Raw genomic sequence first — 15,275 nt, 5'->3', positions numbered from 1 at the left:
TTAATTTTCCAATATATATATAAAATACAATTGATAAAGTAAAAAAAATAATTTTACGTTAATTAAATAAAAAAAAAAGTCACATTATGGACAATTGCACACTTGCATCTGTTTATGGATACAAATGTAAGGCAGAGGACAATGTTCAAATGGAAACTATGTTTGGTCACTTGGTCCAACTGCTTATTGGCAGGTGTGGGACTGTTTATGTCCTGAATTTTGGCTTTGACATGTGATGCATGTTTGCATTTATTCACTCAATTCCCAGACATGGTAAATAAAAAAAAATAAAAAGTCACATTATGAAGAACTGCCAACTTGCAGCTTATTATGGATATAAATGTAAAGCCAAGCTCACTGTTCAAATGGAAAATATGTTTGGTCACCTGCTCGGACTGCTTATTGGCCGGCGTGGGACTGTTTATGTCCCGAGATGCAAGTTTTTTGGTTGTCATATAGAGAGGCGGCAGACACTGTGATTTCACAGGCACTCTGTGACTCCAGTCTATGAGTGCACCTGTTCTGTGGCTTTTGTTCCAACCTTGTCCCATGGGTTTAAACTAGGCTCATGAAGAGACCAGCAAATTAGAGACATAAATGTAACACCTTTTTCAGAGACACCAAGCTGAATGTGTTATTTTTAGCCCAAGACCTGGTTACACGCTTGTGTATAGTAGCTAAATTAACTAATGCATAGCCGGATACACTAAATATATGGGCTTCATTGATCCCTGAAAACTGATTTAAGCAAAATTCCAGGGAAATTCATGGTGATGAAAATAAACGTTAATATTTATACTCTGACTTTATACTCTGTGAAATTGTTCTAAAATCAGTTTTTGATAGCATACATCAATTTAATACCTGTTATTGTGTTGTTATAACAGAAAAGAGCAGTTTTAGCCAGATGCCCATAGCATGTATGATAGCTAGCTCAGGGGGAAAAACCTGTTTGTACAATGCTAGGAGTTGTTTGGAGATGAGTTAGAGATGGATTGATGGTCATTCCACGGCAGCAGAGAGACAGATAACTGCACTTGTGTGTTTGAGTATCACAAGTTTTAACAGTACATCAAGGTCTTAAGAACAATGCATTTGTTGATGAAGAATGCATGTGTTCAGATACACTCATGAGCTCAGTGCTGGTCTATAGGCGTGTGGTTTCTGAATGATGAAACAAATGTGCTGCTAGAGGAGAATCAAATGGCAGTGTTTGAAGAGTATTGGAATGATTTTGTCTCACTAATTGTCAGCGCTCTAATATCTGATATAATAATTGTATAACCTTCAGTTTTCATTTAGAAAATGCTTTATTCTATATATAAAAAGTTAGGCAATTTTCTTATTCTTTATTTTTTACATTTTTAAATTTCTTTATTATATTTGGATGTTGTTGTTTTTAAAAAAAAAAAAGCTTTTTAAATTCTCAAAAATAAATTATTCTTTATTTATTTAAATTAAGAAAAAAAAATATGTCCATTTAATTTTTTATTTAATTTTTTTTTTTATTTCATTTTATTACTGCAAACAATGAAGGTCACATGCGACACGTTTTGAAATGAAAAAAAAAAAAAAAAATTATTTACTTGTCCTCATGTCATTCCAAACTCACATAACTTTCTTTCTGGATCACAAAATAATTTTTGATGTCCCTTTTTTACCCATTGAGGTCAGTGAGTTCCAGTGTTATTTTGAATCCCATTGACTTTCATTTTATAAATAAAAGCAGTTGCAACATTCTTCAAAATATCTTCTTTTGTGTTCCCCTGAAGAAAGAAAGGTTTATAACAACATGAGGGTAAGGAATTTTTTGGGTGAACGTCACTTTAAGGAGCAGCAATGTCTAATTGGAATTTGATTGAGAATCACTCAATTTATTATGATTCTCCTCTTCAGTCTTTTAAAATCAAATTTCACTTAAGAGATGCCTAACAACATTGCCATAAAGTGCACAGCTAACAAACACAAGTCTCAAAATCATAGTACCAAGAGCTGTTTTGCCTGCAGTGCGATCAGTCAAAACTTCGGCTAATCTTAAGATTAGCGCTTGCTTTGCTCTCAGCGGTGTGACCACCATGCCAGACTACTCAGAATTTAATGATAAGTGCAATGTTGCACTCGATATGCATGTGATGATAAAGGTAATAATAATAGCATGGCTAATAATAACATTTCAATGGCGGACCCTTAAAAGGCCTGTAATAGTGTAGCAGACACTCTATGTGGTTTCTAATGACCGGGGTTTTCTCACTCAGAACAAATACTGGGTTTTAGCACTGTGACGGCCAAATGTCATGTATTAGGATTCCAATAATGCCGGTAAACTTTAATCAACGTGGTACACAGGCTGTGGTTCTTTTTCGCCCTTTTCTCTAGTGTTCACACTGTGTGTGTGTGTGTGTGTGTGTGTGTGTGTGTGATTTTCTGATTTTATGAGACAAATTCTGGAAAAGGGTTAGAAAATCAAACTAAGCAGAGAATAATATGGTGAGTCATAACATTTCACCAAAGTTTACCCCCCCCCCCCCCCCCCCAAAAAAAACTATCCTATGCAAAGGCCATTGAGTTCTCAATGCCTTCTCGCTTTAAAACTGAAAAAAATGCATACAATAAAGGACAAAAGTAATTAATAATTCAAAATCTCATACAAAGCTATGATTTGGATTCAATTATACAGCCAAGTTGACCATGTTTATGATAGTTTATGCTGCTTTGCTGTCATTCTTTTCTTTGTTATTTCATGGAAAAGAGTAGCCTGCAAAGCTCTCAGAATCTCTTCTTTTGTGTTTCACAAGTCCTACAGGTTTTTAACGACATGAGTGATTAAATCCTTGTATAATTAGAGAATGGGGACTGTTACGATGATTTATCAAGTTTATTTTCGCACTCCTTTGACATCTAAATCTAATCATCTCAGATTATTCAAGTACTGATGTGCTTTTAAAGTGTTGTCTCTTTATTCTTGTCTTTTTCGTCTGAGGAAACTATTGATTTCCACTCTGATTCGTCTCCTCTACGTTTTCCACCTTTGTACCTTTAGGTCTGTCTCTTTCAGTGTATGTTTCATTGCACAGGGACCAATTGATGTTTTGTGGGATTTCAGGCCGTCTTTTTTTGGATTCAGGCCATTGTGGTGACCTGAGTGCTTTTGCTGTGCATTGGAGAACTGAGGACTCTAAAAGGACTCTTTAGGTGGATTTTAGAGCAGTGTGGCATTGCATTTGGCTCATTTGCTTGCAGAAAATAGCATGATTTACCACAGCAATTGTCATCACGGCCACCAAGCTCAGATTCTGTGACTTGAACTGCTAAGAGCTCAGTCTCTATAATCCTTAGATTAGAATGGCTTCACTTTCCTGCCATTTTTATTTTGAATTACTTGTGTATTTGTGTGTTTGCTGTTCGACTTGATTTTGTCAAGCTCTACCCATTGTCATTTTGCCTTTTCCAAGTTCATCATAACGATAAAAAAATCCTGACAAGGTGCTTTGAAGTCTCTCAGTAACATGGCGCTTCCCTGTGAGAACTTTCTCTTAAACCAGTTTCTCGGTGTATTTATGTAAACAATGCATAATGTCCATGCCGGGAGGAGGAGGAGGAGGAGGAAGAAGAGGCGGAGGTGGCTGTCACGTGCCCGTCACTGTGATCGTCTGACCTTGTGTGCTTCTGACAGACAAGCTCAGTGTAGTCCTGGAGCACTTTAGTACAGTATAGTGCCTAGAATAGAAATGAGGAACACATTTATTTAATTTTTTGACTTCAGATGTAACATCAACATGTCTATTTTTTATGTGTTTTTGTCATGAACTTTCCGTCAACCCAAAATTAAATTGAGCTATTGACTTTTCTTTATGTTGTTATAAGCTCTAAGTTATTATCTATTCATCAGAGCAAAAGAGAATTTTAAAGATCTTAAAATTGATGACAGTTTATAGTAACCACGGGCTGAATTGTATAATAACATAACTGATTCATGTTACTTTAAAATTTGGGAAGAACTTGCACTCTGGCTGATAGATTCTACTGTTTTTTGAAAGAAGTATCTCATGTTCATTATGTCATAAAAAATACAAATATTAAAATTTCAGTTTTCTATTTTTAAATAGTTAAAAATGTAGTTTATTCCTGAGATGGTAAAGCTGAATTTTCAGCAGCAGTTACTCTTCAGTGACGCATGATCCTTCACAAATCATTCTAAAATGCTAATTTGGTGCTCAAGAAACGTTGTTATTTCATTCAGTTTATTACAATTAATTTCTTTCCGTTTATTTATTTACTCATCCCAAACAGTTGGAAGGTGGTGTTAACCAATGATTTATTTTCAGGTCATGGCCAATATTAAACTTGTATACTATTTCATCTTAACTAAATGTGAAAAAAAAAACAACACAAAAAATTAGTAACTTTAGCATCATAACATTATTGTGTGCAATTTTATGAAATGTCTTCCTTGTGTGCCACTCTAAAACATTACAGCATGAGGGTGAGTAAATAATGACAGAATACAATTTTTTGGGAGAACGTTTCCTTGAACTATTAGGCGTAAACAAAACTAGCTCCAGTTTCCCGTCTCACACACTGAAGCTTTTTGGGTCAGTCCTAATTTGTGGATTTGTTTGGATCCTAGTTTGTTTTCCTTTGGCTTTCTGTTTGGGATCATTTGTATACAGCTGTCATATGTCCTGAAAGGCATCAAGCCTATTGTACTATCGCTGAATATGTCTAATTCGCAGCTGTTTTTTTTTTTTTTTTTTGATAATTATCATGCTATAATAGGCGAATGCATCTTTTGCCATACTGAGGGCACTTTTCATAGTCTGGAATCACATGACTGACTCTGTGGCCTATTTGTAAATTTGCTCTTTCTTCAGGCTGACATGGTAATTTATCAGGGGCCCGGGGCCTCAAACTGTTATGAATGATAAAGAAATAAACCGTCCCTTAGTAGAACCTAGAGCCTTTGATTCAACATGACCTGCATATGGGCTTCATATTCCTGCCTACATTTGTCTTAAGAGGGAGCAAACTTGAACCTTTACCTCATTTTGCTTGCACAACAAATGCTTTTTCAAATGTTTATGAGTGGACTTTAAATCCTTATAAACGACAATTTATTTGCCATAAATGGTAGCTTAAAAAGCCCGGTAGTAAAGTTGCATTTCATATGCCTGTTTTTGTGTGCCGTTGGGATGAGACCTCAGTAGATATACAAGTCCATCTGAGGTCAGAGATGTTTTTATAAGTTTGCCTTTCCAGAAATTTTCTTCGCTTAAACCTTAAAAGCCTTCTCATTCATGCTGCAAACACACTAGCAGCATCCGACATTCCCTTCAAATAAACATAATGATTAAATTCTGGATCTAGGCCTCAGTGGACCTTTAACTGAATCTTAGCGTAAGGTCCTGCACATATATGTGTGTATATAACGTTACGTTTCTGGGCCGAGTTCCAGTGCGAGTAGGGCTTTGGCTTTCTTATGTAACAGCCCTGTGAAACCAGAGCTTTCGCTTGACGGCGACTTCCCAGAAACTGACTGTTTTGCCTACTTATCTCTATTCATTTAGATGTTCTGCCTCCTCTATTTTTTCTTTCTCCCTCATTCTCCACCACTCCTCCTGCTCTAATTCTCTCTGATATTGTTTGTTTGCTCTGTGCAATGGCTCCTGAGATCAGAACTGGAAGATAAAGAGTTGATCCTTATGGTATAGCAGCTATATATATATATACAGGGTTTCTGTGGATTTTGACCCACGGAATGGTTAAGAAATTTTAAAGAAATAGTTCACCAAAAAAATGAGGTATCTGTCATAGATTACTCCCCCTCATGTTATTTTGGTAGAGAAAATGTTTCTTCTGTGAAACAAAAAAGATGCCAAGCAGCTTTTTTCCATACAGTGAAAATGGTGAGCTATTAGTTTCATTAAATAACCTCTTAAATTTCTGTTGGAATGACATTAGAGTGACAATGTGAAGACAATTTTCATTGCCTATTGTTGTAACTATCCCTTTAAGAGTATTTTTTAGGTTAGCGCCGTGTCATTCGATCCTCTTCACTTAGGAGGTGTATTCACACTGAATCAGTTTGCAGAATTAGTCACACAAAATTAGTTGCAGTGTGAGTCAGGGCTTCGCTGAAATCTTTCTGGGACCCCCCCAGTGGTTCAAAAGCCGTAAGGGCTATAGAGGACTGTGGAGAAGTTTAGAGAAATACAGTTTTTCAAAATTAAGAAAAAAAAACAAAAACATTTAATTTAATAATTAAATTAATTTTTTTTTAATAACTAATAAAAATATATAAAATAATAAAATAATAAAATACAATTTATATACACAAAAATGTTTTTATTGAACGAAAAAAGCAATGTTAAATATTTTTCACATAATATTTTAAGACATTTAAAATAAACAAACAAACAATACATCCAACAGTACAGTACTACTGTGAACAAAACTGAAACTGATATTTTAAATAATATTTTACACATTTATTTATTCATTTTATTGTAAATGTTTCATAGTATAAATTAGGTGTTTTTACATTAAAATATTTGACATTTTTGGATGGTGGTCTCTTGCACAAGAAAGGATTCATGGCATCTAAAAGATTCCTGATGTAGGCAACCCTGAGGAGTCATGTTGCATTAATAATTTGATAACACTGTTATATGAAACTCTTTAGCAGTTCCCAAAAATGTATATGCATTGTTCATGCTTTTAAGTAATACTGTTGGTATGCCTAAATTGACTTGTAGCATTTAAAATGATTGATTTTATTGTTTTCACTGAAAGAACTAGCCCATTCTTTTGGGAATCAGATTGGCTGTGTCCCACTGTATATTTTGTGCATTAGATTCAATATCAGACAAATCAGGCAAATCATGAGGAAGATGACAGCACATAAATCTAAAACACACAACTAAAAACCTACCATGCAATGTTTAAGTGTTATGTCCATGTCCACTTGTGTAAGCGAAAGCAGTTCACACTCTAGTGTGAAATGGCTCTAGTGAGGCATTTGGAGTGCTGAGATGTCATAGAAGGAGGTCAAGAGCTGGTAATCAGTGTTTCTGTCTCTGAGAGCGTGTTGAGGGTCTCTATAGCTCGAGGGCTTTCAGGAGTCTTTAGCTCACAGCACTGAATGACAACACATCACGTTCTTCCTTGAGGAAGCTTTGTGGTATTGTGTCAGGACTGAGCTGCTATATGGGTGGGGTTCATAAAAAAAAATTGAATTCTCCAAATGATTGTTTTCCAGATTATCCTATTAGGGAAGATGTTTGATGAAGAGGGCCATTAGCATATGGCTTTGTTTTGAAAATCTCCCTTCGTCTCTGAGAGAAATGCATTTATGTTCTAAAATCATGTTTCAGAAGTAATTCTTTATTTATGTATTGCATGGCCTTGGTCCAGATTAGCTGAGCCCTTTGTGTTTGGTGTCATTTTTTACTGCTCAGCTGAGACCAATTTTATCTTGGCCCAAACTATAACTTAGATCAGTGCCAAAAAAGACCAAAGTCTAAGTCCCAATCTTTCTTTTTCTTTTTCTTTCTGTTACTTTTTCCATTCCATTTCTTTCCTTCCCTTTAGTTTCCTTTGCTTTTTCACTTGTCTTCCTATCTTCCTTGATTTCACTCTTTATTTTAATCTTTAAAAATTTCTTCCTTTTCTTTCCTCTCCATTTCTTTACTTTTCTTTGTGCCTTCCTTCATTAATGGAAATTCATTTAAAAACACATTTATTATTTTAAAGAGCACCCATTTTGCCCCCCCCCCCTTTTTTTAGAAGATGTAATATTGGTCTTGGGTGTCCCCAGAGTGTGTCTTAAGTTTCAGCCCAAAATGCCTAACAGTTGGAAACATAATTTTCGGAGTGTGTACATTGTTAGGAGCAGCTCATTGTTAACGTTATAGCTGCTCGATCGAGAAGACAATTGATTGGAGAAACTAAAACAATTTAACAAAGAAAAAAAAAATTCCCCTTCCTTTTTGCTCTTTTTTTCTTCCATTTTTTTTCGTTATTTATTTTTCATTTCTTCCCTTCTTCATTACTTCCTTTGTTCCAACAAAGTGACAAAGTGAACTGAGAGGAAATCCACCCTAGCGCAAGTCATGTTTGACAAAGTTAATCGTCTGGAAGTGACACCACTCCCCATATAACTTGATGTTTTCAACTTGCGGTTGCCAAGACAGCAACAACATCTGGATGTGTTTCTGCTCTTGTCTTGAATCATGTGAGCCCACAGCACGTTTAAATCCTAAATGCCGTCATTATTTCATTGTAATGAAACATGTAATAACTTCATAGCCAGGGAAAATATATCTGCATCATTCAGAGGAGATGGCAAGAGCTTCTCTTGAACACACACGGAGTATAAATATTTCTATTGTTAGTCTAGATTTCTTTCTGTTTCTCAAACTTTCCTGTATTTCCTTCACATTTGCTAACCTTGTGGCACAGCTGAATTCTGCTATATAAGCAGAAGGAAGTTTGGTTTACCACCTTATAAGACAATGTTTAGACTCTTTGATAGGAAGAGTCCCTGTTAAAGAATAAAATCCCATCATCCCTCACTCTTGCCACACCAGCCCTGCTCCATACAATGTGTGTCAACAACACTGTGAGCGGTATGTTTTGGGACAAATGCAGAAATTGTGTGTACTGTATACAAATTCTTACTCTCAAGTGTAAGAGAAGGTTTCACATGTTCATGTGGATTTGGAAAGTCTGGTTTGGCTTTATGCTTGTCAGTTCAGGTCAGCTTTATTATGAGGATTTATTAAAACAGCAGTGTCTTTATTCGATGACATTTCTAAACACAGTCATCTAACACAGAGGCCGACTGCTCCATGTGTGACTCATTGTCTCTCACACACACACACACACACACGTGCGCGCACTGTTCAGTGAATGATCTGACAGTCTCATTTAATCAGTTTTGCTGTGAGGTAAAAGCATGTGACATTTGTTCTGTCAGATCTGTCAGCTCAAATGTCAACCGCTTTTTTTAAATTTACTGATATGATCTGCTCTCAGTCTGTGTGATGTAGATGAATTGAGGGGGCTGCTGCTTATTGGATGGTACACAAATAAAACTGGGGCTTGTTGCAGTTTATACTAATGCTAACTGTTGATGGTGTTTTTAGTCAAAAAATGTTGTTCTTTTGAATTTTATTCATCTAATTGATGAATATTCTGAAAAAATATCGCAGTTTTCACATAATGAGGAATGTGAGGAATTCTGTGGTAGATTGATCAAAGAGGAATCAAATATTCTAGTAGTACTTTGCTTGACTAGTGTGGCCACACATGGAGAATTAGCAATCTGTCGTGTTTGTGGCCACATCCCAACATTTTCCATGTTTAATCAGCTCTGTGGTTTGGACCGTTGGTGTTAATGAGTCCTGCCTTTTCTAGTTTCGGAAAACTTGTGCTAATGGACCACACAACCCACCTTAATGCTAATATTACGCAAACCATCAGAGCAAATGGATGCCTGATGGGCCTGGCTTTTCTCCCTGAACTCTAAAATCTGAAGATGTTTTCACATTCACTCTAGGGGCACTTGAAAGAGGGAGTGGAGCTATTTTTCTGAAGCTCTGCCGTGCCATTTCTTGTCAAGTGGATAAATAAAGACCGTTCCTCTTCGCCCAAAGAAGAAAACGCTCGTTTCAGAGAAATGGCCCTCAACAAATTCTCTCAGGCAAACTGCTTCTGACTGAAAGAAAATGATTACTGTTTGCTTGGGGTTGTGGATTGTAGAAGTGTACTCTTACATGTGATAATCACATATTGACTTTGTGTGTTCACTGCCATATTCAATATTTCAACTCACGTTATGACCATGTAAACCCGATAACATCAGGATACCAGGAAGAGCGAGGACATGACATAATCTCTGGAGCTTTGTTCACATGAAGCAGAACTCAAGCATCAGGAATTAGCATTTAATAAATGGTGGAGACATGTGTTTAATGGTCTTAAAATAGTCTATCATTTGTTGTGACGTGACCTGCAAATGTTCTTGTAAGATTAACTTGCCGTCTTTAATATACCCATTGCACAATTCTCAGAAACCATTTGCAGTAAAACTGCAAACCATCTTCATTTCTCTTAAACACACAGGTTCGACCGCATACCATCTAATGCCCAGATACTTGTAGTGATCTAGAGATAAAAGACCTGAAACACCAAGCTGGTTACTGGATGCTTTTCATATTACAGTAGAAAGTAGCCCTAGCACCTTATACTATTACATTCATTGGGCTTCAGCTGTGTGGGCCATTTCTGTGCACTTTGTGTTGTGTTTGTTTAAATGTCCACTGCTGATGGCACTGAAATGCTGAATAATGATTGAAAATGATAAGCAGCTTCAGTGATTGGCTCGTAAGAATCAATATTTCTTTTTCGCGCTGATAAACGTGCAGGAAACTGGCTGTTGCTGGAGGAAAGAGGGATGAAGTGTTTTGACTTTTACTTCTGGACAAAAACTTTTTTCCACTGTTCGCTTTTCAGAGATATGGATTGCCAGGCGTTGGGAAGCAACTTGATTCATGCAGTATGTCTTTTTGATACAGAATCTTTCCACACTCTGTTGGAGTTCGAATTTCTTTTCTTATAAATCCCTGAAATTTCGTATGATTGATTTTAGCTTGAATGCTGACAGCCCTCAGTACCTCACCCCAACTCTGTGAAGTTCATGGCTGTTTCGTGTTTATTCCTGATAGATGCTCATAGATTAAGTGGATTGAAGTTAATAAGTGAGGACATTTAGGACACGAGTCACCTTTTTGCCATTAAATAAGTCCAAAAATGTTTGTGATATGGAGCCAAACATGGTTAAATTAGAAAGACATAAATCTTTCTTGGTTTCCCTCTGAACTGGAAAAGATTAACTATTGGCTGACTGAGTCTATCTTTTTATCCGCCAAACAGATGTTTCTTTGTTTCTTTATATGTTGTGTGTGTGTGTGTGTGTGTGTGTGTGTGTGTGTGGTTAACATACACAGAAATCAAGTCCCATCAAAATCTAAAATTGTAATTAATTATTAAAAATATGGAAAAAATATTAACATAGTAAAATACAAAATAACATTTTGTAATTTACTATTAAATAATTGTATTCAATTTATTAAAAAAATATTTCATTTGATTTATCCAGACCATAGTCAATTAATATGTTAGTCAGAAAACCACGTGTGTTATGAAAGTACAACTTTAATTGAACTTAAATGGCCTGGATAATAATCATGAACCAAGTCTATAAAATTTGTCCAAAATTCAGCTAAAAAATCATGTCTGCGCCCACCTTTAAAGCAAAGTGAGACCTGTGGTGATCTCTACCATGGATTGCAAACAAAAATAGTCAAGCTTTATCTCACATCTCACATCCAAAATTCCTCATTTGATTCCTCTTCTCATATTCTCTGTGCAGTTATGTGCCAATGCGATGATTTTCCTGTGCACCAACATCATTGGCATCTGCACACACTACCCAGCAGAGGTGTCTCAGAGACAGGCCTTCAAGGAGACCAGAGGATACATCCAAGCCAGAATACACCTTCAGAGAGAGAACCAGCAGCAGGTTGGCAAGCTCTTGAGTAAACAAACACACCTACCCGCCTGACACTTGTTTACCTCATGAATGTGCATGAAGCATGCTGATAACATGCTGTGCTTTAGCTCTTAGTAAAACCGGGTGAGAAAAGTTACAACTTTAAATTCCTCCTTTAAAGCGCCACTGCTTCAGCCAGACACAAAGCTTTTAAACATTGTGTCAAGTTAATAATAGTAATATGACTATAAAAGCAAGTCTTGGAAAAATTTTATTCTAGTCCTAGAGATTTGTTTTCACATATAGTCTTATAGTAATATATATATATATATAAATATATATATATATATGTGTGTGTGTGTGTGTGTGTGTGTATATATGTATATGCATATATATATATATATATATATATATATATATATATATATATATATATATATATGCATATATATATATATATATATATATATATATATATATATATATATATATATATATATATATATATATATATGTGTGTATATATATATATATATGTGTGTATATATATATATATATATATATGTGTGTATATATATATATATATATATGTGTGTATATATATATATATATATATATATATATATATATATATATATATATATAGATAGATAGATAGATATTTGACATTTAATATAAGTTTCTTCTAGTGTGAAATATTGCATTGGCTAGATATAAGTTTCCAGTGATTGTAAAATTTAGTGAAAAGTCTCTCTCTCTCTCTATCTATCTATATAAAGATAAAAAAGTATGCTAAAATACTATTTTAGCATTTCTGCTTCCAAATTTGTTGTTTAATTAAACTTAATGTTACTTGTGTACACACACACACAGATATATGTTCTTGTAGCTCAAGTGGGATCACATTGCGATAGCAAGCGCAAGGTTGGGGGTTTGAATCCCAGGGAACACATGTCAGGAGAAAATTGTTAGCTTGAATGCAATGTGGATAAAAGCGTCTGCTAAATGCATACATTTTATTTCATTTATTTTATATGTTTAATATTAAGATATTGCTGTCCCAAACTTGCAACCTCCCACTTTATTCACTTACTAAATTAAGATTTTTTTTAAGAATTAATAATCCATATGCACATATAATACGCGTGTCTGGCAACACGACTGCGGCTGAGCCCGCATCCTCAATCACAACTCGCTCAATAGACGAGGCCATGTAACCTTTTCACTATGTAATATTATGAATGAAAAAAATATTAAAATAAATAGCTTGCTGAAATACTTCTGCGGCCGCCTCAGTCATGCAGATCAAGACCTGTCCTAGTGACCCTGATCGCGCCTACCCTGCCTTCCGTTTCCACTATACTCTCTCTCTCACACACATACATATATATATATATATATATATATATATATATATATATATATATATATATATATATATATATATATACATACATACATGTGTAGATAGATAGATATCTGCATACATATGTATTGTGCATATCTATGTTTGAGTATTGAATCCTATAAATCTTGAAAATTTATCACAAAAAATCTAAACGTTATTACTCTCCACATATCCGTGTATGTGTACACATGCTCACTGGTGTCATCTCAAACCTGATCCAGGAGCGCCTGCTGCTCTCTGTGTTGCCAAGGCACGTCGCCATGGAGATGAAGGCGGACATCAACGCTAAGAAAGAGGATATGATGTTCCACAAGATCTACATCCAGAAGCATGACAACGTCAGGTACACAAATGCCAAGACCAGCACATGGTGTCATACAGATACGGGTGCCAATGTTGTCCTCACACCTCCAGTATGAGAACCGGCAGTGTTATAACACTCAGGCTCCACGTGATTGAAGCCGGCGACAAGTCTGGATAAAACACAGACACATTAGACACAGATACCGCTTAAGGTTATCTTTCCCAAGGCTGAAGCGATGTTGAATGCTTAAACGCAGATTAGCGTACTCGCTACTCCTTGAGACGTGACTTTTCTGTCTTTTCTTTTTTTTTCCTCTTCTCTGAGGGTCAAGTTGGGTTATGGCTGCTTGTTATGTTGTAGCAGAAGTTACGCAGTCAATTAAACAGCAAGTTGCGTGAAATGACATGTAATCAACTTTAGTAATTCTGTTACAAGTTTGGAGCGTGTGGAATACCACATGTTGTCCTGCATGATCCTAGCCAGCTCAAAGCATCTGGATGTGTGCAAATGCTAAATGTCACAGACTGTGTCGGGATCCTGCTTTCCAAATGTTGTGAATTTTATCAGCCATTTATGAAGGCAGCAGTGCCATCTGTTGTTGCACGATAATGCGCCTGTACAGTGTGTCCATTCTGTCAGGTCTTAAATTGTAGTTGATGACCATCTATCCTCCTCATGGCTAGGAAGCCTTTAAGGACACCAGCCGAGTCGTGCTTTTTCTAATTGAAGGATAGACTGAAGTATTGAGAGTGGCCACCCTCTATTCAGAAAGTGAACTGAATCAATGTTTTTTCTCGGTTAGCCCATCAAACCAACTTCAGTGACCCAGACAAGGTGCTTGGTGATTATTGACCTCGTTTTCTCTGTCTGTTCACGCAACAGTATCCTGTTTGCGGACATCGAGGGCTTCACCAGTTTGGCGTCTCAGTGCACGGCTCAGGAGCTTGTGATGACCCTGAATGAGCTTTTTGCTCGCTTTGATAAATTGGCTTGGGTAAGTGGACAACATGAATTCATTTTTAGTGTTACTATTAAAAAAAACTTTACTTTAAAAAAAAAAATGAGTTATGTTAATGTTAAACTGATAGTAGTAGTATCAGTAGATATATAACAGATTTTTCACTTCAAGTATAAACAAGTTAAAAACCAGGTAAATTATTATAATATAATTTATATTGTTTTAAAAATGTTGATGTTTTACTTGGAAAAAAGTCAAGTAAAAAAACTAATTGCAAAGCAATTTTTACAGTCAAACCACTAACAATGTGCCAAGTTCTATGGTCAGTATTTACAAGCTAATAAATATTTTTTGATGGCAAGGAACTTTTAAAATGGTCAATAATAAAATGTATACCATTTATTGTGCATACACGAATGAATGAATTAATGGGCCTTTTTGCCTAAATAATATTTCTGAAGTTTATACAGCTTTGTTTAAATTCTTTTTAAATAAAGCATGCTAACAATCAGTTGTTTTCAATGCTAGAAGTGAATCATAAGTGCATCATAACATGTCATGTAAAGTATGGATAATTATTTAGACATTTGCAGTTTACATTTATTACAGCTATTGCTTATTTAATAGTGTTTTTTTAAAGATCAGCTTTATGTAAGTGCGGGATGACAACAAATATAATCTTTGTGTAAAAAAAAAAAAAAGGCAATAAATATGCACAATTAAATGTGGTTACAATTTATTTTAAGCTGTCCTTGTTAGAGTGTAATTATACATTTAAGTACTGAGTAATATTAATTAACTGAATGTACTTACTATATGGTTAGGCTTAGCATCATAACATCCTATTAGGGAGGATTTCCGCAATAACGGTTGCATAAATGTGCTGTGTTATGTCTGAATTCTTAGGAAAACCACTGTCTGCGGATCAAGATCCTGGGAGACTGTTATTACTGTGTGTCTGGACTTCCGGAGGCAAGGGCAGATCACGCACACTGCTGTGTGGAGATGGGAGTGGACATGATTGAGGCCATCTCGTACGTGTTCTTCACATCAC

General features: G+C 35.6%; 1 protein-coding gene across 5 annotated transcripts in view; it reads left to right on the top strand.

Annotated features, from left to right (window-relative positions):
• adcy6b (adenylate cyclase 6b) overlaps positions 1-15,275 on the top strand; it is a 34,707-nt gene that overhangs the window by 7,940 nt on the left and 11,492 nt on the right. For all 5 annotated transcript variants that reach the window (XM_026243882.1, XM_026243883.1, XM_026243884.1 and 2 more), the window contains 4 exons: positions 11,432-11,581; positions 13,181-13,302; positions 14,146-14,257; positions 15,128-15,255. In XM_026243882.1, the coding sequence (XP_026099667.1) occupies positions 11,432-11,581; positions 13,181-13,302; positions 14,146-14,257; positions 15,128-15,255 (512 nt within the window). The remainder of the gene's footprint in view (positions 1-11,431; positions 11,582-13,180; positions 13,303-14,145; positions 14,258-15,127; positions 15,256-15,275) is intronic.

Source organism: Carassius auratus, unplaced genomic scaffold (assembly GCF_003368295.1).
Source record: "Carassius auratus strain Wakin unplaced genomic scaffold, ASM336829v1 scaf_tig00004557, whole genome shotgun sequence".
In the NCBI taxonomy this organism is placed as follows: domain Eukaryota; kingdom Metazoa; phylum Chordata; class Actinopteri; order Cypriniformes; family Cyprinidae; genus Carassius; species Carassius auratus.
This window is presented reverse-complemented; position numbering and strand designations above follow the sequence as displayed.